Source organism: Salmo salar, chromosome 09 (assembly GCF_965601325.2).
Source record: "Salmo salar chromosome 09, fSalSal1, whole genome shotgun sequence".
In the NCBI taxonomy this organism is placed as follows: Eukaryota; Metazoa; Chordata; class Actinopteri; order Salmoniformes; family Salmonidae; genus Salmo; species Salmo salar.
The window spans coordinates 27,931,712-27,954,304 of record NC_138299.1 but is presented as its reverse complement, the minus strand read 5'-3'; the positions used below and the strand labels follow the sequence as shown (position 1 = coordinate 27,954,304).

The 22,593-nt window shown below is 41.7% G+C and overlaps 1 protein-coding gene across 1 annotated transcript; it reads left to right on the top strand.

The window, feature by feature from the left end:
* Window positions 1-6,487: 6,487 nt before the first annotated feature.
* Window positions 6,488-22,366, top strand: LOC106611121 (bone morphogenetic protein 4). Its single transcript, XM_014210996.3, has 4 exons — window positions 6,488-6,775; window positions 11,994-12,116; window positions 12,831-13,195; window positions 21,235-22,366. The coding sequence occupies exons 3-4, from the start codon at window positions 12,838-12,840 to the stop codon at window positions 22,098-22,100; spliced, it is 1,224 nt and encodes a 407-aa protein (XP_014066471.1). The 5' UTR covers window positions 6,488-6,775; window positions 11,994-12,116; window positions 12,831-12,837; the 3' UTR covers window positions 22,101-22,366.
* The last annotated feature ends 227 nt before the right edge of the window (window positions 22,367-22,593 follow it).

Sequence of the window (22,593 nt, the reverse complement as noted above, 5' to 3'; positions counted from 1 at the left end):
AATGCTTGCTCGCTAGCCTAACTTCCATTCATGGGCAACGTTAGCTAGTTAACATTAGCCTTCCACATCTAGCTACATATTGAAGTTCCATACTCTCAGGCCAGGGGCACAACAATGTATGAGTTAATGGTTGGATCAGAATCGCCGTTATAATCATTGGCAAGTATGGAGAATTAAGTAAAACCACAAGTCCAAATCCCTATCTCCATCCATGGCTAATTTAGAAAAGGGGCAATTTTAGCTAGCTAGCCACCGGAGGACAACAACACAACGAGATGCAACAATTCAAGTCTTTCTTCTAATTACATATGATCTCAATGGGATTTGATAGGAATGACTGAAAAATCCAAGCTGGTTTACATTGACATTTTTTTGGGTGCGCCAGGACAATTCACTGTTGAGCGGATTGGCAATTTTTTAAATACCTTTTTAAATTCTATGTGATGACGTATAATCAATGTGGAAAACTAATTGGATTTGCAAAAAGTAATCAACGTAAGGGAATTAAGTGTTTTTTCACCCAACCTTTAACCTAAATCAAATGTCATGCTGGCCTTTTTTGTTGATTTCACGTTGAATTCACTTTCGTTGACAACTCAACCAAATGTAAATCAAAAATAGACGTTGAACTGATGTCTGTGCCCAGTGGGAAGGTGGGAAGTGTCACTGATGATTTCTCTAATGAAGCCTGCAGTACCCGTGTTGAACAGATATTCCGGGGTATTTTGGTAAACACTTCAATACTTAACATTCTTTTTTTAACCATACATTCCACCAAGCATCTGTTCGATTTTCCAAATTTTTGTACAACTTTATTTTGACTTGCATGTCATCAAAGCCTTTAGGATTTCAAAATTCCAATTACTGATCAGTGCAAGTGATCTCAAGGGGAAAATCTATTCCTCTTTAGCTCCACCATGGGAAAATGTTTTATCAAAATAAGGCTTTATTGCTAGAACTATAGCTTCAACTGTACATACATGTGAACAAAAGACATTAAACAGTGACTATTCAATCCACATCGCGGAAATTCAGATTTACAGCATGATTGAAATTTAAAGTCAATGTTCCCGCTTTAGCGGAGACTACATTAACGGTAAATGCTGCATATGTCGGCTCAATCGGAAATTACCTTAATATTTATATTACAGAATCTGTTATGCTTCGACTTTAGAGATTTTATAGAGCCCTTAATACTTCAGCATTCCTTGTAAAAGCAAATTGATGATGTTTATTAAAGCGTGTTTTTGGCTGAAGCAGATAGGCCCGAAGAGGCAGGGACCTCTCTTTGTTCTATCAGAGGCGAGGAGGAGGGGTGAAACATGAATTTCAGCATAGTGCCCCTCCGGAAGAGCTCAACCAATCCAAAATCCATCCCTCTTCATTTTCTTTGTGTTTACTTCTACGTTCATGAGTTTACATGCCAATTCCATTAAGGATTAAAATGGTTTCTGCAATCCCTCCTCAACTTCTCACCGCCCCCCTCTGTCCCTCCTTTTAACCCCTCCCGCCACTTACAGGCTTTGAGATCCATGGGCTGAGTTAAGGGATTACTGGCCAAACTCGCTGCTGCACAGACCATTACCGAGAAACGAGAGGCAGCTGGGTTGTAGAATGTTCCAGTGAGAAGTCTGGGACCTATAGTGAAAGCTATATTTGATCAATGGCCATGGCGCGTGTCTGCACTAATGAATACTTCACTGAGTGTCTGAAAGAAATAAGAGAAAACGAAGGGTGTTATATGACACCAGGCTGGGGGTTTGCAATCCAAGGTCCCCTTTGAGCTGCTATTGAATCAAAGGTGAGCGGCTCCAAGCAGGATTTAGTGACTTAGTGAAATCATCCACTCTCTCACCAAATGCACCGGCACAGGACTGTTGACCTTCTCAATTGCCCAGTGACAGATGTCACCTGAGGATTCAGCTCAGCATGCTCACAAAAAAAAGACGAATGCTACTGCTATAACATAACAACACCCACCGTAGCACGCGCTCCAGCAGGTATATCTCACTGGTCACCATAACAACACCCACCGTAGCACGCGCTCCAGCAGGTATATCTCACTGGTCACCATAACAACACCCACCCGTAGCACACGCTCCAGCAGGTATATCTCACTGGTCACCATAACAACACCCACCGTAACACACGCTCCAGCAGGTATATCTCACTGGTCACCATAACAACACCCAGCCGTAGCACACGCTCCAGCAGGTATATCTCACTGGTCACCATAACAACACCCACCCGTAGCACGCGCTCCAGCAGGTATATCTCACTGGTCACCATAACAACACCCACCCGTAGCACGCGCTCCAGCAGGTATATCTCACTGGTCACCATAACAACACCCACCGTAGCACGCGCTCCAGCAGGTATATCTCACTGGTCACCATAACAACACCCACCGTAGCACACGCTCCAGCAGGTATATCTCACTGGTCACCATAACAACACCCACCCGTAGCACACGCTCCAGCAGGTATATCTCACTGGTCACCATAACAACACCCACCGTAGCACACGCTCCAGCAGGTATATCTCACTGGTCACCATAACAACACCCACCGTAACACACGCTCCAGCAGGTATATCTCACTGGTCACCATAACAACACCCACCCGTAGCACACGCTCCAGCAGGTATATCTCACTGGTCACCATAACAACACCCACCGTAGCACACGCTCCAGCAGGTATATCTCACTGGTCACCATAACAACACCCAGCCGTAGCACACGCTCCAGCAGGTATATCTCACTGGTCACCATAACAACACCCACCGTAGCACGCGCTCCAGCAGGTATATCTCACTGGTCACCATAACAACACCCACCCATAGCACGCGCTCCAGCAGGTATATCTCACTGGTCATCCCCAAAGCCAACACCTGCTTTGGCCGCCTTTCCTTCCAGTTCTCTGCTGCCAATGACTGGAACGAATTGCAAAAATTGCTGAAGTTGGAGACATATATCTCCCTCACTAACTTTAAGCATCAGCTATCTGAGCAGCTCACCAATTGCTGCAGCTGTATACAGCCCATCTGTAAATAGCCCATCTCATCCCCTACCTCATCCCCATATTGTTTTTATTTACATTTTTTGCTCTTTTGCACACCAGTATTTCTACTTGCACATCATCATATGCACATCTATCCCTCCAGTGTTAATTTGCTAAATTGTAATGACTTCGCTACTATGGCCTATTTATTGCCTTACCTCCTTACTCCATTTGCACACACTCTAAATAGATTTTTCTTTTGTTATTGACTGTAGTTTTGTTTATCCCATGTGTAACTCTGTGTTGTTGTTTTTTGTCGCACTGCTTTGCTTTATCTTGGCCAGGTCACAGTTGTAAATGAGAACTTGTCTCAACTGGCCTTCCTGGTTAAATAAAGGTGAAATAAAAAAAAATATTTAAAAAATAAGCAAAAAGTAAAATATATCAGTTTGGGAGAATAAATTGACATGGCCCTCTCTCTGACTGTGGGACGGGTGGTGGTGGTGCAGCCAGTGCCTGTAGTGCTAAACCACCCAGGGTTGGTAATCTCAGAGGGATCTGAGGGAGCTAAGTGGGGCTAAGCCTGGTCAACGCCTGGGAGTGGACCTCCATTAGAGACCCAAAGCCAGGTGCCCTCAGCCACAGCCCTACCAGGCCTGCACCGTATCCCATGCCAGCAAAGCTCTCATCCAGAGTGGGAGGCTTGAGTATCTCCACTGGCCCCCGAGGGTCTTCTGAAGTCCCCTGTGGACCCAGAACAACTACTCCCTCTACTTCCCTCTACTCTCCCTTCCAACTGAGGTAATGGGCTTATTATCTTTTCTTTTGTCTCCCCCTTTCCATGCATATTTGTCTGCATTTCATCAGCTGTCTGTCCATGTTATTGTGTAATACACTTGATTGACTCATCAAGCTGAAATGTTTTGGAGATGGGATTGATCCCAAACAGGCCAAATGTTCTGGAAGAGCCAGTGGATAAGGAGGAAATCATTCACAAATATCTGAGGGAGTCTGGCAGAAACCACGGACAGCAAGAAGAAGATATTTAATAGCAACCCTCAAGAGAGAAATGCTTTTTATTTGTTAGGATTACTGGTATTGCTGACCACTCTGTTGCAGCCAGTTGAATTGGTTCCAGAGGAGCCCTTCACTCTATATGTCCATTTCTGCGTGCCAATGTGAGACCAGTACCCGAGATGCTCTCACAGCCAAAATGTTCTCCCTCCCAAATCTTCCATCTCCAGCCATCACCCTGTGGCCTACGATAGACCCTCCCAACATCTCCTTGCTCACTCTGCTGATGTCTTCATTGGCTGGGCTGCTTGCCACGGCTAGTGTGGAGGGAAAGGACCGTGAGTGTGTCGCACTCTGATGACACGGGCTGGCTGTGTGTACAGCTGCTGTGGGATAAAGAGTTCAAGAGCTGAGCTGCTACCTCCAGACCTGATGGATGTGGGGGTCCGGTCCTCCAGTAGCCTTTCTACTTCACACTATGTGTTGTCTATTGGTATGGTTACTTACCACAAGTTATTTTACCCTAATCTTTTAAAAGCCCTATCCTACTCTTCGTATTCTATGTTCTATTTGTGAACGTCAGTTTATTAAACTGTTAAAAAACAACATTAAAACATAGACACCTTCAAATATGTTGTTGCAAAATACACATTCCTGCTTATGCCAGGCTGAATATATTGCAGAAGACTCGTATCCTACAGGTGTATCACCAACAGCTGTACAGTAATAGATGTACAATAACAATATTTTTACACAGTCAACTATTGGTGGCCGTTAAATAAAAACAGCTGGCGATCAACAGATGTCTCAGTCTATAAAAACCCCAGAGACAGAGCATTTAGTAATGTCACGTGATAAGAGTCAGTCACAGTCACAGATCTGTGTAGCCTGTATCCAGCCAGTGGCTTTGTCATGCAGAAGAAATGCATTAGAAGGTGATGTACTGTATATTAGGCCGTCGGCGTCACAAAGAATGCCCCCAAAACACAGATGCTCCACCGTTTAGCTGCAGCTTTTGCATAACCACTATGCATGGAGATTTATGTCTGAGGCAAGACAGTCATTAACTAACTTAACTAACAGCCATTAACTAGCTTTCCATACAAAGTCAGAAGACACTCTGGATGCCTATGAGGCACATATAATTTCATAACTAGGCAAAAGTCAACGCCAAGAAAACAGGAACCACTGGATGGACTAATGTAGTCATAAAGTGGAACCGAAAGCAAATACAGCGTGAGAAACAACGGCGGCCATTTGCTTTAGGTTCCCCTGCCAACCTCCAACGCTTCCTGTTTAGACCACTGTTCAGTCTCAGCCTAATCCCCTCAATAGGAGTGCATTTCTCAGGACACTTACGTGACCCTGGCCAGAGAGATCCAGAGCAGATTTAAGGCTTCATTGTTGCCAATTTCTCTGCACTGCAGTCTTTAAAAAATGTGTCTTAAAGACTTAACTGGTCCTGAAAGGCCAAGGGGTAAAGTGAAGCAGAAATGCTTGTTTAACTATTAGTAGGGATTTTTCAACTGTGGAGTGTATAGTGTGGGGTACATTATTTTTGTACTATCACTCTATCATCTTACAAGCTTTCATTAATGTAGTCTGATGGTTGCTTGATATGTCAAATATTTCAGAAGTAGATTTAGAGAGGAATATTCAGGTAAATATTCAGGTGAAAATATAGTAAGACACTTCCTATTCCACTGTCCATGGCATGCACATATGTCACACCACATGGTACTGTAGTCCTATATACTGTATTCATTTTAACCAGAGACCGCTGAAAAAGAAAAGCTGAAATCTTCCTTGAACCCCAGAGGATCGTTTCCATAGGAACACAATAAACAGAGAGGGTGAGGAATGGGAACAGAGAGTTTATCCATTGTCAATAAAAGGCATTGATGAGGGGATATTAATGTTTAATGGAGGCGTAATTATGTCGTTATTAGCTATGTGATGGATTTAATGTGGGACTGAGGCATATGCATGCAGCTCTGCGCTCATCAGGTCAAAAATTCAGATTGGCATATTTATGTGGTGACCTTAAAATGCAGATGCACGCAGTCAAAACAAAAGAACACGCGCGCGCTCTATGACAGAACGGACAAAAAGTTTGGCTTTAAAATAAATTGATTCTTAAGAATTAGTTGCAGGGTAGCAATGTAGTATTACATATTTTAGACAAATTACATTTTGACTTAGAAATATGGAAGTGTCAAATATCTAAAATAACATGTAATATTTCAATAATGTACAGAATAATATTATAAAGTTTAAATGTATTTATAGGCCCAAATTGCGCACAACGTGTGTCTCTTCTTTTAAGTCGAGAGAGAGGGGAGGGGTTTATCTAAGGTGTTTGAGACAGCGGGATGGGGTTGGAGAGGGGTGGGAGGAAGCAGGAAGACTAAATAGGGCGGACACATAAAAACGGCAAGGGGCAATAGATGCTTGATCAGTTGGAGAGTCCGCCTGTTCGCGCAGTGTGCCGCCCCCATGAACTTCTGGAAATGGGAACCCCGCTGCAAACCTACGCTGCTTCAAACCGCCTCCGTCTCCGGCCATCGTCTCTCTCGCCTCTTGTTTTTTAGAGGGGTCGTTAAGGAATTAATGATCCGAAGGAACCACCGTACTTCTCCATAAGTTCATTCGGCGTTTTCAGTACATGCTTTACACCTGGACTTCCATTGCATGGGGAGAGCTCGCACTTTCTTTTGTCATATTTACTTTTCTCGAGGATACTACCTGTACCCCTACTAATGGTAAGCGCCGCTCAACTTCATGTCTGTGGCATATTCGAATGCGATTAAATTGACAAAACAATTATAGCCTATTAAATGACGTCAACTCTATACAAGTAGCCTACACGATTAGACTACATAGTTCTTCCGTATCCAGTTTAGCTACATTAGGCAGATATATTCTTCCCATGAAATGTAAATTGTTGAAATTGCATAGGTAATAAATAATATTAGCCTAACGACAGAGTCCCATGTACATGATACTGAACATTAAATGTAGCCCATTGCATTTAATTCGATTACTGTAGCTACTTCATTAAATTATTTTGCCCCCAAGTGAAATAAAGTGATCGCCGACTATCCTAACGCACGGTTGGACAATTGTGACAGAAAGTGTTTAACATGGAAAAAGTATGAAGATAATTTTCTGCTAAAGAATGTCAACAGTACTTGCTTTGGGAGTTTATAACTGTTGCATGAGTAGACATTTTTTCGGGGGGGGGGGGGGGGGGGGGCACTCGGGTTTTTAGACACCTGCACGCACAGTAACTACTGCGCATATTTCCCATTTGGTAACCGTTTGGAATGGCAACCCTCACTTTTCCATCAAAACATTCATTGCCAGGTTGTTAAAATTTGTCAGATTATGGATTTACTCCTTATAGTCGAAGTTTACATTCATTGAATAGATACCCTGGGACAGAGACTGGTCTCTCATGCGTAAATGTAGCTGTGCATTTTAGATTTCTCAAATGTCAAAGCCTATTTCTTTAAAAATGTTATATAATTTAGATGCCTAATGGTAATTTAAGATTAAATGACTGGAGTTTAGAACGTCATGGAAACACAATTATCTCCAACGTGTTATAAGAACAAATGAGGAAGCACTGTACACTACAAACTGCTACTACAAACAAACAAATGCCTCAAATGCACAAAATATCAAGATCTATGTATCGAATTTAGACATTATTAAAGAAAATCTCATTAATACAATAAAGGGAGAGTAAATATGTATTAATTCTGGCCTCCCGACACATGTACCCTGGGACTGTTCAACCTGCAGCCACTAACACTGGCATATTCGAATTTGTTAAATCATTACATTACTCGTTTGTTTAAATAAATGATTTGATGACTAATGATTCCACCACAATTCCACAGTTTACAGCAAGTTAATTATAAGAGAGGATTTGGGCATGCAGCTGACAGTAAGAGTAAACGTCTCTGTTCTTAATTTTGAGAAGTTGGCCTCCTTGCTAAATGCAAACAGACCCATGCTTACAGCTTAGGGAGAATTTAAAAAAACAGAGCAAAAAGGGGAAAAAAAGCTGAATTTAAAATTGGATCATAAGGGGTTATACATATCAGAACAAACTGCCGGGAGCGCCGAGAGAATAGGCTATTGTGTAAATCAACGTAGAGTACTTGACATTGCCAAACCCAATTGTTTTGTTCGTCTATTTTCGTTCCTTATTATAGGGAGCAAATACAACATGTTGAGAGCAGCATTAATTCATCTAAAGATATATTATTAATGATTTTATAGATAGGGCCTACCCAATTCTTTACAAAGCATTGTAAAACAACGATAACGTTGAATTTCAGTGTTTTAACGACTGAACGTTCATGCTGTATTTTATTTGTCTATTTTTAAACCACATTCAGCAATTAACTACCAACCTGCTTTGGCACAAGCTTCAATAACTTTGATGTCACGTCAAACTGTTGTTTGGCCTTGAAGATATAGCCATTTACTTTTACTATAACTTCAAATGGAAGATCACTAAATCATTTATAATTAACTGATGAGGTTAAAACATAAAACACATTTTTTCCCTTGACATAACAACTAGACAGACAATCAACTGATGATTGATTATGATTAGAAACATCCAATTGTAGTCTCAGAACTGTCTTCAACCACCTTGCTGTTGTTTTTGTACCCTGCTTATTGTCAGAAATAAGTTAAGATATCATGCTTTACTTTTCACCAAGTATACCCATAGAGCATACAAGTTGTATTTTTAAAATTAATACTAAACTTTCACAGTAGACAAAAAAAAGAATGGAATATGAATGCTGCTGGAATACTTCCTCAAAATAAGGAAATACCTGCCTGAGAAGTTTGAGCTAAAACAGTACAATTGGGCCCTGGACTATTGTCTGTTCCCGTGGTAACCTGCTCCCCTCCCACCATCCCTGTCAAATTCCTCAGGAAACACATCTAAAGCACCATGTGCATAGTCTGATCACATTATCTCTGGTTAGAGAGAGGGGGGAGGGAGGAGGAGACAGAGGGAAGAGGGAAGTCAAATACAGGGAGGCCTAGGGAGGAGGAGGACTAGGCCAAACCAGAGGAAGCTAACTGCCAGGCCTAATTGCACCCTGGGCTACAGTACATTCATTGCAAAATATGGCACTGTCTCTTGTTTCGGTTCAAAACTCAGACTGTGGATGTTACGCTTTCTTCCTAACTGTCCCTCTCCTCTACTTTAGGCCTGATCACAGCTGGTGAGCTGAATAACGCTTAATAACCTAATAAAAGGAAGAGTTATGTACATCTGTAATTGTTCAAACATATTGTTATTTATCCTTCTAGACACCCTCCTATACATTGGTTATTACAATATAATAGGAGAACAAGGAAGAAATATGATGAGCATCATTGTATCATTGTTGGTTACATCCCTATATGCTGTAGATGGTTAGTACTGTCATCAACCTACTTGGTGAATCCATCAACTTAATAAGTGGCTCTGTCAGTCATTACTGTAAGAAGTTCTGTAGTCACTGTTTTGTTTTGAGCGGTTTGAATCGCTGTAATCATGGGAGAGGCCCTCTCGGCACAATGAGCGTTTGTTGTCAGGGATGCACACACGTTATCCCCCCACCCCCACCCCATGGGTAATAGAGCTGATCATGTTCAGAACCCTACTGCCCCTTCACCATGGTTCTCACACACACACACACACACGACCTTGTGTCACCACCGAGAACACGAGGTCACACAAAGGTCAACATCTAATTCTGTTACAAAAAGTGAAAAATATCTCCTTGATTGCATGTACAGTGAGCCATGGAGGGAAAAGATAAACACCGAGATATGAACCCAGACACAAACACACAGTTCAATCAAATCAATCAATCAATCAAGTGTATTTATTAAGCCCTTTTTACATCAGCCAGTTCCAGTGGAACACATTCCAGTTCTAGTGGAATGGGCTCAAATGACAAAATATTGAGTTGAAGTGTCTTATCTGTGGTACTGTTGTTTGCCCAGGCCCTATTTCACAAACACTCTTCATTTTATTAGTGTGATTCAGCAATGTGTGTAAAAGCAAGAGATTCATTAGGGCCATGTCCCTCCAGTTGTGATGTCGTAGATCCACAGAATGGGCGTAAACCGTCTACAGGACAGCACGCTGTGTATAGAGGCATTGGATAGCATTGTCTCACTTCTAGAACTGCCTTGCCATGACACTCAAGTGAATTGTATTGCATAACAAATTGTGATTAATAGACTTGTGGTTTTATTCTTGTTGGCATACTGCAGAGGTAAATTTGTGTGTCTGGTCTGGAAAAACAAGGTTCTATTCAATTCAATAGATCTTTATTGTGCCTGAAAGGCAATTATTGTGCAGTGTAAAAAATATAATAAAAAAATACACAAATAAAAACACACACACATAGCAAAATATGCTTTTGACCAGGGTTGAAAGACACACCTACAGGTACAACAAACTCAGATCACACAGGTTTGAGACTACAGTGTATATATATATATATACTATATATACTATGTACTGTAGCATTAAATATATTGTTAGTAAATATCTGTGCACTATACTGGGCAGGACAGGAGGAGAGCATATAGAGATGCATTAGTACCTGTCTGAGTCCATGGAGGTTGGGCTTAGGCTTATTGACGCCAGTATGGTCAAAGAGCAGAGCAGCAGGCCTGTCATCAGCGGCTCCACAGATCTCAGGACAACAGAGGGAAGGAGGGGAAAAGGAGGGTCGGGGGGGTTACTCTTTAAGATTCTAGAAAAAGTAGTTTGGGCCACCTTTGTTGACAAATGAACCCTGTCATTGGGATGCAGATTGATCCCCTACTAATCAATACAGAGCAATCATGAACCATCTGATAGCTGACCTTAATGAGGAGGGAGGACAAGAGAGGGTCCATCTACACTGTCTGTCTGTTCTGCATGGGCAAGGCAGTGTTTACGTAAAGCCATGCTCTCTACAGTGACTTGGGTCTACTTTTAATTGACAGACGAATTGCTTATAGAGGGATGCTGTGTCATGGTCTCTGAAATATGTCTGCTTGAGTCAAACATTTGTATTTGAAGTAACAAATATTGAATTTGAATATTTGTCACTTAATTGTTACATGAAATGTTTTGGCTGCTTCATTTTCTGTCCTATTTAATGTGTGGTGTCAACAAGGGCATCAACCTTCTGTGAACTCTGAACTGCTCTTTGAATGGTAGTCAGTTTACTTACTCTTGACATACCAGATACACTATTGAGAACATTAACGTAACCTTTCACCCCACTTCAAGTCAAATCAAACTTTATTTGTCACATGTGCCGAATACAACAGGTGTAGAACTTACAGTGAAATGCTGAATACAACAGGTGTAGTAGACCTTACAGTGAAATGCTCACTTACAAGACCTTAACCAACAATGCAGTTGAAACAAAGAGCAGCAGTAAAATAACAATAGCGATGCTGTATACAGGGGGTACCGTACAGAGTCAGTGTGGTTAGTCGAGGTAATTGAGGTAATATATACATATAGGTAGAGTTATTAAAGTGACTATGCATAGATAATAACAGAGTAGAAGCAGTATAAAGGGGGGGGGGGCAAATAGTCTGGGTAGCCATTTGATTAGATGATCAAATGTCTATGTGATAAGCCTTAATGAAGAGAGACTGGGTTACACACACACACACACACACACACACACACACACACACACACACACACACACACACACACACACACACACACACACACACACACACACACACACTACATTGCGCATTGTCAGGAAGGAGCTTGTAAGTATGCATTTTCAGGGTAAAGTCTACACCTGTTGTATTCGGTACATGTGACAAATAAAAAAATATTTGATTTGGCACACACACTTTAAGTCAAAGCCAGAAGTATTTGCCTCTAAGCTAGACTACAATGACTACAATGTCCTTTTTCTCTACTGTACATTTCAGGAACAGGGTCACTCCAACGCTCTCAAGCAGCCAACCAGCACCACGTAACATTTCCTTGAGGAACGCGACCATTGCCGGCTCCCAACAAACATGGACTGTTTTCCCATGCTTTATTTTCTGTCGGTAAGTGGACCAGGCCAAATCAATTTATGCCATGTGACACCATTTCCACATCTTTCTGCATTTCTCCCTTTTGTTTTCTCAGGAGTTTGTCATATTTTACATTTAAATGACTAGATTAATAAAATGGAAGAGCATCTAGTCTGACTTTTGCAGAGGAATTGTTGGTGAAATGTGTGGCACATGGTCCTTTGTCTTTGATTGGTCGAGGTAGACTGAGGGACTGGGCTCCTTATCGAGTTAAGAATTTGCTTTGACCCCTTGGCTGTTTCTCCTATTTGTCTAATCATAGTGGAGGAGGGAAAGAGAGGAAGAGAGAGAGAGAAGGAGGTAGAGAGAGGAGGGAGAGAGAGAGGGAAGAGGAGGGGTAAAAGGAATGGCCCTCAGATTCCGTTCAAAAAGCTGTGTTCTTCAACCAGCTGTTTACTCTTGGAGGATGTTGCAACAGATAAACTGCATAGGGGGGGATATCTGATCGTAGGCCATTTTACTGTAAACAAGCCAGACAGGACAATTATAACCAATTAGAGAACATTTACAGTGAAAACACTAGTGAAGGGTCCAATAGGGTGGAGGTTATGTTGGAAAAAGAAGGAGATGTAGGAAGGGTAGACAAATGTAGAATGTCACTTAAAACAGAGGTCTCTTTCTTTCTTTTTCCTATCTCTCTCTCTCACTCCCCACTTATCTCTTTTTGCTCTGTTTTTGTCTTCCCAGAGACATCATGATTCCTGGTAATCGAATGCTGATGGTCATTTTATTATGCCAAGTCCTGCTGGGAGAGAGCAACCATGCTAGTCTGATACCTGAGGAAGGGAAGAAGAAAGCACCGGGCCTGCAGAGCCGGACTGCTGGTCAGAGCCATGAACTGCTGCGGGACTTTGAGGCCACGCTGCTACACATGTTTGGACTGCAGAGGCGACCGCGGCCCAGTCGCTCGGCCACTGTGCCACGCTACCTGCTGGACCTCTACCGGCTGCAGTCGGGCGAGGCTGAGGAGGCCGGCACCCACGACACCGCCTTTGAGTACCCCGAGAGGTCGGCTAGCCGCGCCAACACCGTGAGGGGCTTCCACCACGAAGGTAAAGAGAGAGATAGAGAAAAAGAGAGCGTGAGAGAGGGAGGGAGGGAAAGAGGGAGATAGGAGAGTGATGTAAGTAACTGTCTGTACACTCTTAGAAAAAAAGGTGCCATCTAGAACCAAAAAGGGTTCTTTGGCTGGCCCCATAGGAGAACCCTATGAAGAACCCTTTTTGGTTCCAGGTAGGGCTGGGCGATATCTCAAATAAATGATATATTTTTCTCTCGCAATGTTCCAAATGCCTGTATCGCAAGGTTTTTATGTCCCTCACAACAACAGACAAAAGATTACTTCTTCCTCTCTGCCAACAAGCAGTTTCAACTCATTATTTGCATTTGAAGTTTGGTCCAACAGAATCGGTCATATGGGCACCAAAACACATTGAGACGTAATATTACTGTAACAGAGGAGAACTTAAACTTTCTAAAAGGCGATTTATGCTTGATCTGGCACTGCGGTCCGGACGCTCTGTGCGGAGAGTGTGACGCAATTGCGGAGCCTCAGGAGGCTTGCATCGCTGTGCACCTTCCAGATTTTGTAACAATGCAGAGGACTCCATATAGCACGTATAACTCTGCGTTGACATGATTGGTTGATGGTAGGTGGGGGCGGTACGTCCTCTATAAACACAAACTCACTTCCTTGACAACTTCCTTCACACCAGCTCTGCTCCGTGAAGCGCAAGAAGTATGAATGCTTCTGCAGAGGCTGCATAGCAGTAAATGCTGTACGGCCAATGCAGACGACGGAATGACCATAAATCAACTTTTACAATACCTTTTATGTCTCAATGCCCAAAATGTAGAACAGAACAGACCCTACTAAAATGGGAATATCAATGAACATGATTGTGGAAAATTAGTGCTCAGGTTGTGGTGCTCGCGGCATTGCGATACCACGTACCGCTATCAGCATTTGTACAGGCGACGTCAACAAAGTGAACACACTATGTTGTTCAAACAGTTGGAGACGGACAGGAGGGTGTATTCATAACAGTTCAACTGTACTACCTTGTTAGCAAGCAAATAGATCAAAGTTGGCTACTCACTAGCACGTGGGCTTGTGCATGGTTCTGGTTAAATTTGTAACAAAAAGAAAATGTCCATAGACAGACTTGAAAGCCAGATCAGTGATTATTGCAAAAAAGCAGGTTAAACTATTTTGATCAAATAACTAAATTAGTGGGTCTTTATTTTATAACTATGCAAGTCAGTTAAGAACAAATGTTTATTTACAATGACGGCCTACCCCGGCCGACACTGGGCCAATTGTGCGCTGCCCTATGGGACTCCCAATCACGGCCAGATGTGATACAGCCTGGATTTGAACCAGGGACTGTAGTGACACCTCTTGAGATACAGTGCCTTAGACCGCTGTGCCACTCGGGAGGCGTATAATTTAGCCTAGGTATAATTCATTAAATTATTGTAGACTGTTTGAAATGCAGTGTATTGACCTATAATTGTGCAACAAAGCTTATTTAGAGAACTTATGAATCACCCATAAGTTAGAAAAACATTTAGATGAGTTTTAGGCCATATCGCTCAGTCCTAGTTCCAGGTAGAACCCTTTTGGTTCCAGGGGACAGCTGAAGAACCCTTTTGGAACCCTTTTCTGTAAGTGTGTAGCAGTTGTGTAATGCTTTCATGCCTTATCCTCTGGGACCAGGCCTGCTGAATGTGCTCCCATGTGTCTTAGTTGGTAGAGCATGGCGCTTGCAATGCCGCTGTTGTGGATTCCCAGGGCGGATCAGTATAAAAAAAGTATGAAAATATATACACTCACTACTGTAAGTCACTCTGGATGAAATGTCTAAATGTAAACCCAATAAATTAATCAGAGAGAAATGCATGGATTTTGAGTACATGGGGAAATCCAGAGGTGATGTGACCTTCCCTCTGGTAAGTGTGAGAAAAGTGCTTATTTCCTGGAGTGTACAGTACAATGCATGTTTATGACATAAACTGTTCAAAAGTTTGCGGTCACTTAGAAATCTCCTTGTTTTTGGAAGAAAATCACATTTTTTGTCCATTAAAATAACATCAAATTGATCAGAAGTACAATGTAGACATTGTTAATGTTGTAAATGACTATTGTAGCTGGAAACGGCAGATTTTTTTCATGGAATATCTACATAGGCGTACAGAGGCCCATTATCAGCAACCATCCCTCCTGTGTTCCAATGGCACATTGTGTTAGCTAATCCAAGTTTATCATTTTAAAAATGCTAATTGATCATTAGAAAACCCTTTTGCAATTATGTTAGCACAGCTGAAAATGGTTGTTCTGATTAAAGAAGCAATAAAGCTGTCCTTCTTTAGACTAGTTGAGTATCTGGAGCATTCACATTTGTAGGTTCAATTACAGGCTCAAAATGGCCAGAAACAAAGCACTTTCTTCTGAAACTCATCAGTCTGTTCTTGTTTTGAGAAATTAAGGCGATTCCATGTGAGAAATTGCCAAGAAACTGAACATCTCGTACAACGCTGTGTACTACTCCCTTCACAGAACAGCGCAAACTGTCTCTAACCAGAATAGAAAGAGGAGTGGGAGGCCCCGGTGCACAACTGAGCAAGAGGACAAGTATATTAGAGTGTCTAGTTTGAGAAACAGACGCCTCACAAGTCCTCAACTGGCAGATTCATTAAATAGTACCCGCAAAACACCAGTCACAATGTCAACAGTGAAGAGGCGACTCCGGGATGCTGGTCTTCTAGGCAGAGTTCCTCTGTCCAGTGTCTGTTCTTTTGCCCATCTTATTTTTGTCTTTTTATTGGCCAGTTTGAGAAATGTTTTTTTATTTTTTATTTTCTTTTTTTTGTTTCTTTTTTCGGGGGGGGATGGATCAGCTTAATATTACGGAAAGAATGTTGCTTCCATCAATGTAATTGTCTGCATCATTTCCAATCCCCCATATATTTTTGGGGTAAATATATATAATCCATACACGCATGCATACATATACACATATATACATACACATACCTATATAGACATACATACTTTGTTAAAGAATATACCTTTATTATTATTATTCCCCGCAAACCCTACCACCGATCCCCCAATTGGTGTAAACTAATAAACACTTTGGCTTTTACCTTCAATTTATTCATCTTATACACATTTTACAGACACAGTCTATTTTACAATAGTTCTTTTTTGTTTGTTTTTAGTCCTTCCTCTATTTCTGATGCCCATCCAGTTTGATTTCTATTTGTAACTGTGCTATATCACAAAGGTTCTGAACCTATATACATTTTACAGACCTCGTATGTTTTACATTGTTTATCTTGTTATTAGTCCCACCCTTCAGCTCCATTCAACCCCTCCCATCTATCTCTCAACATCATCCATTTCGGATTTCTATTTGCCATATATTTTTCAACTGTGCTGTGATGCTTCACAAAACAATTGAACCTTTCTATTCTCATAGCTTCTACAGATTGTAAATTAAAAATAAACATTTTTGCTAAAATAATTATTAAATTATTGATTGATTGACTATGGCTTTTCAAATCACCCAGTATTGCTATCTGCAGCGTTAGTTCTGGGCAAATGTTGCAATTCTTCAGCCATTCCTGGACCTGTGACCAAAAACGAGCTACATATGGACAATACCAAAATAAATGATCTAATGACTCTGCCTCCTCACAGCAAAATCTGCAGAGCTGGGAAGGTTGTATCCCCCATATATATAACATTCTATTAGTTGCAAGAATTTTGTATAGAAATTTAAATTAAAAGATTTGAAGTTTTGAATCTGGCGTTGTTTTGCGTATCAATTCATAAACCATGTGCCATGGAATGGGTACATCGAAAATCTCTTCCCAACTATTTAGCAATTTATATGGCACAGCTGTCAGTTTTTTGGTCCTTAAATGAAATTGGTATATGTTTTTATTTATCACACTTTTCTTTAACCATTTATGTTCTTTAATACAGGGCCGACATACAAGTCCTTACTTTTTTCTCCTTCTACTTGCCTCTTCCATTTTTGTGGTAATGCTGCAATTAATTGGTTGTAATTTTGGGTAGAGCAGACATTTCCATATGTCTGTGTTAGCTGCATGTGTGACATCACTCCACCAGTCCTATTTATAATATCATTCACTAAAATTATACCTTTTTTTTAAATTTCTTCGAAAAATACAGTTTTTCTTTATGAATTACTATATTTGAATTTAACCACAATATTTGTTATATTATTTGTTCTGTCTTTTCAGGTGGATTAAACTGAAATTGCAACCAACTTTCTAAGGCTTGTTTAAAAAATAAGATATTTTGGAGATTATTTCCTTTTCAAACAACCGAAAGTGGGCAGGTGTAATCTGAATAAAGGGAAAAAGGCCCTTCTTGAACATAGGATGAGGCATTCGTACTAATTTACTAGAAAACCAGTTTGGATTTAAGTATAACTTTGGTATGACTGATGCCTTTAGTGAGAGGTCTAATGCTTATATATTCGTTATATAAATAGGCCCTTTTAATTTTACCTGGCTTGCCGTTCCAAATAAAATTGAATATTTTTTGTTCATATCATTTTAAAAAGCAGGTCACTAGGTGTAGGCAAAACCATAAGCGAATAGGTAAACTGTGATATTATTAAAGAGTTAATCAGGGTGATTTTTCCACAAATAGACAGGTATTTTCCTTTCCATGGTAGCAAGATCTTACCTATTTTTACTAACTTTCTATAAAAGATTTATTAGAGTGAGATCATTTCTTTCTTTTGGGATTTGTATACCGAGTATGTCCACATCTCCGTCAGACCATTTAATTGGTAAACTACATGGTAATGTAAAATTTTCATTTTTTTAGTGATCCAATACGTAATATTTTTTACATTTTAGTCATTTAGCAGACGCTCTTATCCAGAGCGACTTACAGTAGTGAATGCATACATTTCATTTCTAAACATTTTTTATTTTATTTATTTTATTTATTTTCTGTGCTGGCCCCCCGTGGGAATCAAACCCACAACCCTGGCGTTGCAAACACCATGCTCTACCAACATCCCAGAGTCGCCTCTTCACTGTTGATGTTGAGACTGGCTTTTTATTTAAAAAACAAGGACATTTCTTAGTGACCTCAAACCTTTGAATGGTAGTGCATGCCCCATTACAAAATCCATGAGCCAAAGTCAAGCTAATTGGCCAACCAGCACCTGAAACAGCAATGGTTTGGAATGAAGCACTCACTGCCTTCCCTAAAATAAAACATTTTCTGGACATCAACAGTCCATCCCCATTTGTTAATATTCCAATGGTGATGGCAGCAACACATATGTCTCCCACCCCCTACTTCGTTAGCCTGGGTGTGGACCCATAAGCCCAACAATCCCTGTCTCACTGAAACAAATTAAAATCCAACATTTCCTACACCACTTAAACATGAATATAAGACATCCCCCTCCCACCTTCAACATCAATTATGAAATCTAAGGATGTGGTCACAAAATGGTGGCCAAAGAAGTGGCAAGAATTCAGTCAGACAAATTCCCCTCCTGAAAGAATCTGCAGTCCAACAAAGCCTACAACGTGTTTGGTTAGCAGCTCAAGGAAAAGCATACCTTCATATTATTGAGTTACACTTCTCACCCCACCCAGCACAAGGGCTTAAAAAAGCCTTTGGCCAGCAGTAGTGTGCCTCTCTCTCATGTCTCCAGTTTAAATGGAGCTTGGGACCTTTTACAGGGACCTTCCTCAACATGCAATTATCTTTAATGCTACTCTGCAGCCTTCTAAATAAAGTCCCTCCTGCCAACAATGTGGGCACTGGGAGCAGAGCAGACTCAACCAGAAGCACTGTGGAAAGTTGGAATATAGACTAACTCTGGGGTGATAGAGAAACAGCAATATGCAGGAGAATATGCAAGGTAGCCTGTTGGGTCTTTCTGTATGGTGTTATGTTGGCGGATCAGAGGTTCCATAGTGGTCCTTATCCAAGGTTTGTGTAAGAGAGACACCTTAGCATGGGTGTATACAACTATACAAGTGTTTCATGGCGAGCCAGTCAGAAACAAATTCTGTAAAAGGATTCATGTACAACTGAGATCAACAGAGGTAAACCTGTAGGCTAAGTATGTGCAGTAAGAACATTTGTATAACATATGTGGCTAAAGTATGTGCTCTAAAACAGAGATGTGTATTGTGTAATCCAGAGATCATACACAGTGTGACAGTAGTGTATTATAGTGGAGGGAGTGCTGAAGAAAAACATGTCTGCCCTCGGGGGAGGAGGGATGAGTCAGCCTTAATGGGGCCTGTCTAACACACTGTCTAAGACGGCACAGCACCGCACCAAGGCCGCTCAGGAAGAAGGAGGCTCAGCCGCCTGTCTATGATGCGATGTGTGTGTTTAACTATGCTAATAACATGCTTGGAGCATTTTGTTGAGCTGGATAAATAAGATCAAACTAGGTTCTCTGTTTTCATGTAAAATTCCATTATATAACAATTCAAATGAGTTACTTTTTCAGGATCACTACAAGGTAATAAGATACTTAGTCAAGGCACCAAGTTCAAGTTGACAACGACAGAGCTAAGGAAGGGAAACTATGTGAAAAGAGAACTGTGTTGGTTTCAAGCAGGGAGAAACTGTACAGGGAAAAATGCAAGGCGTCAAAGACAACTCTTGAGGTTAAAGATGCAATTACCCACTAAATCCTCCAGGAATTCAAGCTATGGGAAATACTGTGTTTTCCAGGCCTCCACTTAGTCTTAGCCCTGGATTAAATCAAATCGAGCGTTAACCAGCTTTGGCCGACATCCGCATAGCAGATGTTTTGGCGGTGTTGGAGGTGTAACTGTGGTATGAGCTGACATATTGGTGAACGGCTGCTCTTGTGTGTCACAAACCACTCCCTTCCTTATTATCCCTACAGAGTTAGAAATTCTAAACGGCGCTAGAAAGTGTAGGCTATATCAATGTTAGAAATAATCACTCTGAAATGTCAAACCATTCATGTTAGGCTAATGCATGTTTTCATGTTCATTTGGATAGGTGAATTTATGAGACTTATCAGTCTAATTAGAGGTTTGAACTTGTAACGTGGCTGCATGAACTTCTTACGCAGCTGCATGGGATTTGTGCGGTGGGGTTTCGTTGCATTTAATGGCAGTGTCCGCAATAAGGTAAAGTAACGACCTTGTGGATTTGACAGCTCTAATGCAGTTCCACCTCGGACACCACCAAAACAACACTATGCAGATGTCCATCTGATTGAATCTAGAACTTAGCTCTCTTGCTGCTCCTCCACCAAAGGATTGTCTGTGGGAATCCATAATGATTATTCCTGATGAAAATGACAAATGTCCCTAGTTAACAAACTGTAGAGCCAATCAAAAACACAGAAGGTTTGAATAATGACAACCACCTGGATAAGATTAAAGCCTGAGTGTGAAATAACAGGGCCGGATTGAGCAGGAAAATAGTAGACACAACATTCCTTTCCCAACAATGGTGGTCTTGCCAGAAATCTGCAGACTGTGCATAGAATAGTTACCCTCCACTATGTTTATATGGTAGCTGCGGTACGTTAATCACCACCCTCTAAGTAATGCATGTTTCAGCAAAGTGCTCAGAGAAAGGCATTGTGGGAAGTCCTGGATGATCCTTATGGATAGATAAAGAAGTATGGACGATGTACACTCAGTCCCCGGAGGCTATCCCAAGTGAACGTGGACATTCTTGTGTGTCAATTAAGGCATGTTAGACTGCAGAGGTATGTGTTTTTGTACAGTAAGACTGCTGTCTTCCAAAACATAACTGCAGGCCATGTAAAACAGTGTGGTTGCAATCATGAAGATCGACACAAAGGGTACTGTTAAACAACCGACGGTGTAATAGTTTTGGAGGGAACTAATTAATAGTAATATGAGGGAAGTGAACGGAACTCAGAGGCAAAGGTAAAATATGAAAATACTCAGTGATAAACTCTTAAATCAAATCTATACAGTCTGTCATTAGTCAAGATTGCAGCCCATACAGACTCCCTTGGTAAAAGTGCTGACATTGACTGTGTCCTGTTGTCTTTCTCAGAGCACATGGAGCCGGTTCATCCGGGCGAGTCTCAGACGAAGAACGGAGAGGCCATCCCACTGCGCTTCCTCTTCAATCTCAGCAACATCCCAGAGGACGAGCTGCTCTCGTCGGCCGAGCTGCGTCTGTTCCGGCAGCAGATCGACGAGGCCATTACGGAAAGCGAGGGGGACAAGGATCAGCTCCACCGGATAAACGTGTACGAGGTGCTGAAGCCCCCGCGGGCCGGGCAGCTAATCACGCGGCTTTTGGACACACGGCTGGTGCACCATAACGCCTCGCGCTGGGAGAGCTTTGACGTGAGCCCCGCCGTGCTGCGCTGGACACGGGAGCGCCTGCCCAACTACGGGCTGGCCGTGGAGGTCCAGCACCTCAACCAGACACCACGCCACCAGGGCCGCCACCTGCGCATCAGCCGCTCGCTGCACCAGGAGCCCGGGGAGGACTGGGAGCAGCTACGCCCCCTGCTGGTCACCTTCGGCCATGACGGCAAGGGCCACCCGTTGACGCGTCGGACCAAGCGCAGCCCAAAGCAGCGGGGGCGTAAGCGCAACCGCAACTGTCGCCGTCATGCTCTCTACGTGGACTTCAGCGATGTAGGCTGGAATGACTGGATAGTGGCGCCCCCAGGGTACCAGGCATACTACTGCCATGGGGAATGTCCCTTCCCCCTGGCAGACCACCTGAACTCTACCAACCACGCCATTGTTCAGACGTTGGTGAACTCGGTGAACACCAACATTCCCAAGGCCTGCTGCGTGCCCACGGAGCTCAGTGCCATCTCCATGCTCTACCTGGACGAACACGACAAGGTGGTCCTAAAAAACTACCAGGAAATGGTTGTGGAAGGGTGTGGCTGCCGCTAACACTGACTATGGGCAACTTGAGGCAGGCCGCACGGACGCTAAGAAAAATCTTAAGGCCCCACCTTACTCCCAAAAATCTTCACTTGGACCCTTATTTATAACTTTTCTGTTGAGACGTATGTTCGTCATTTTTATTTTCTCTTGACAATATGATCATATATTTTGACAATATATATATATATATATATATATATATATATATATTTATATCTACATATAAAAAACAAGTGAGTCCTTATTTTAAACATAAATAAAAAGCTGTACAACTTTTCATAATGTATATTAGATTGTATAAGGGTTTTTTAAAAGAGAAAATAGTTTTAAAAAAATCTAAAAAGTAAAGTTTATTTACTGGTAATATTTATTGCTTTGATATTATACACATACAAAAAAATAAAAACAAATTGCCTTCCAATATTACATTGTAGCAGATCACAAGAAACACCAATTGTGTACTTAAATTAGAGCACTGTGTGAAATTATCACTTAACTG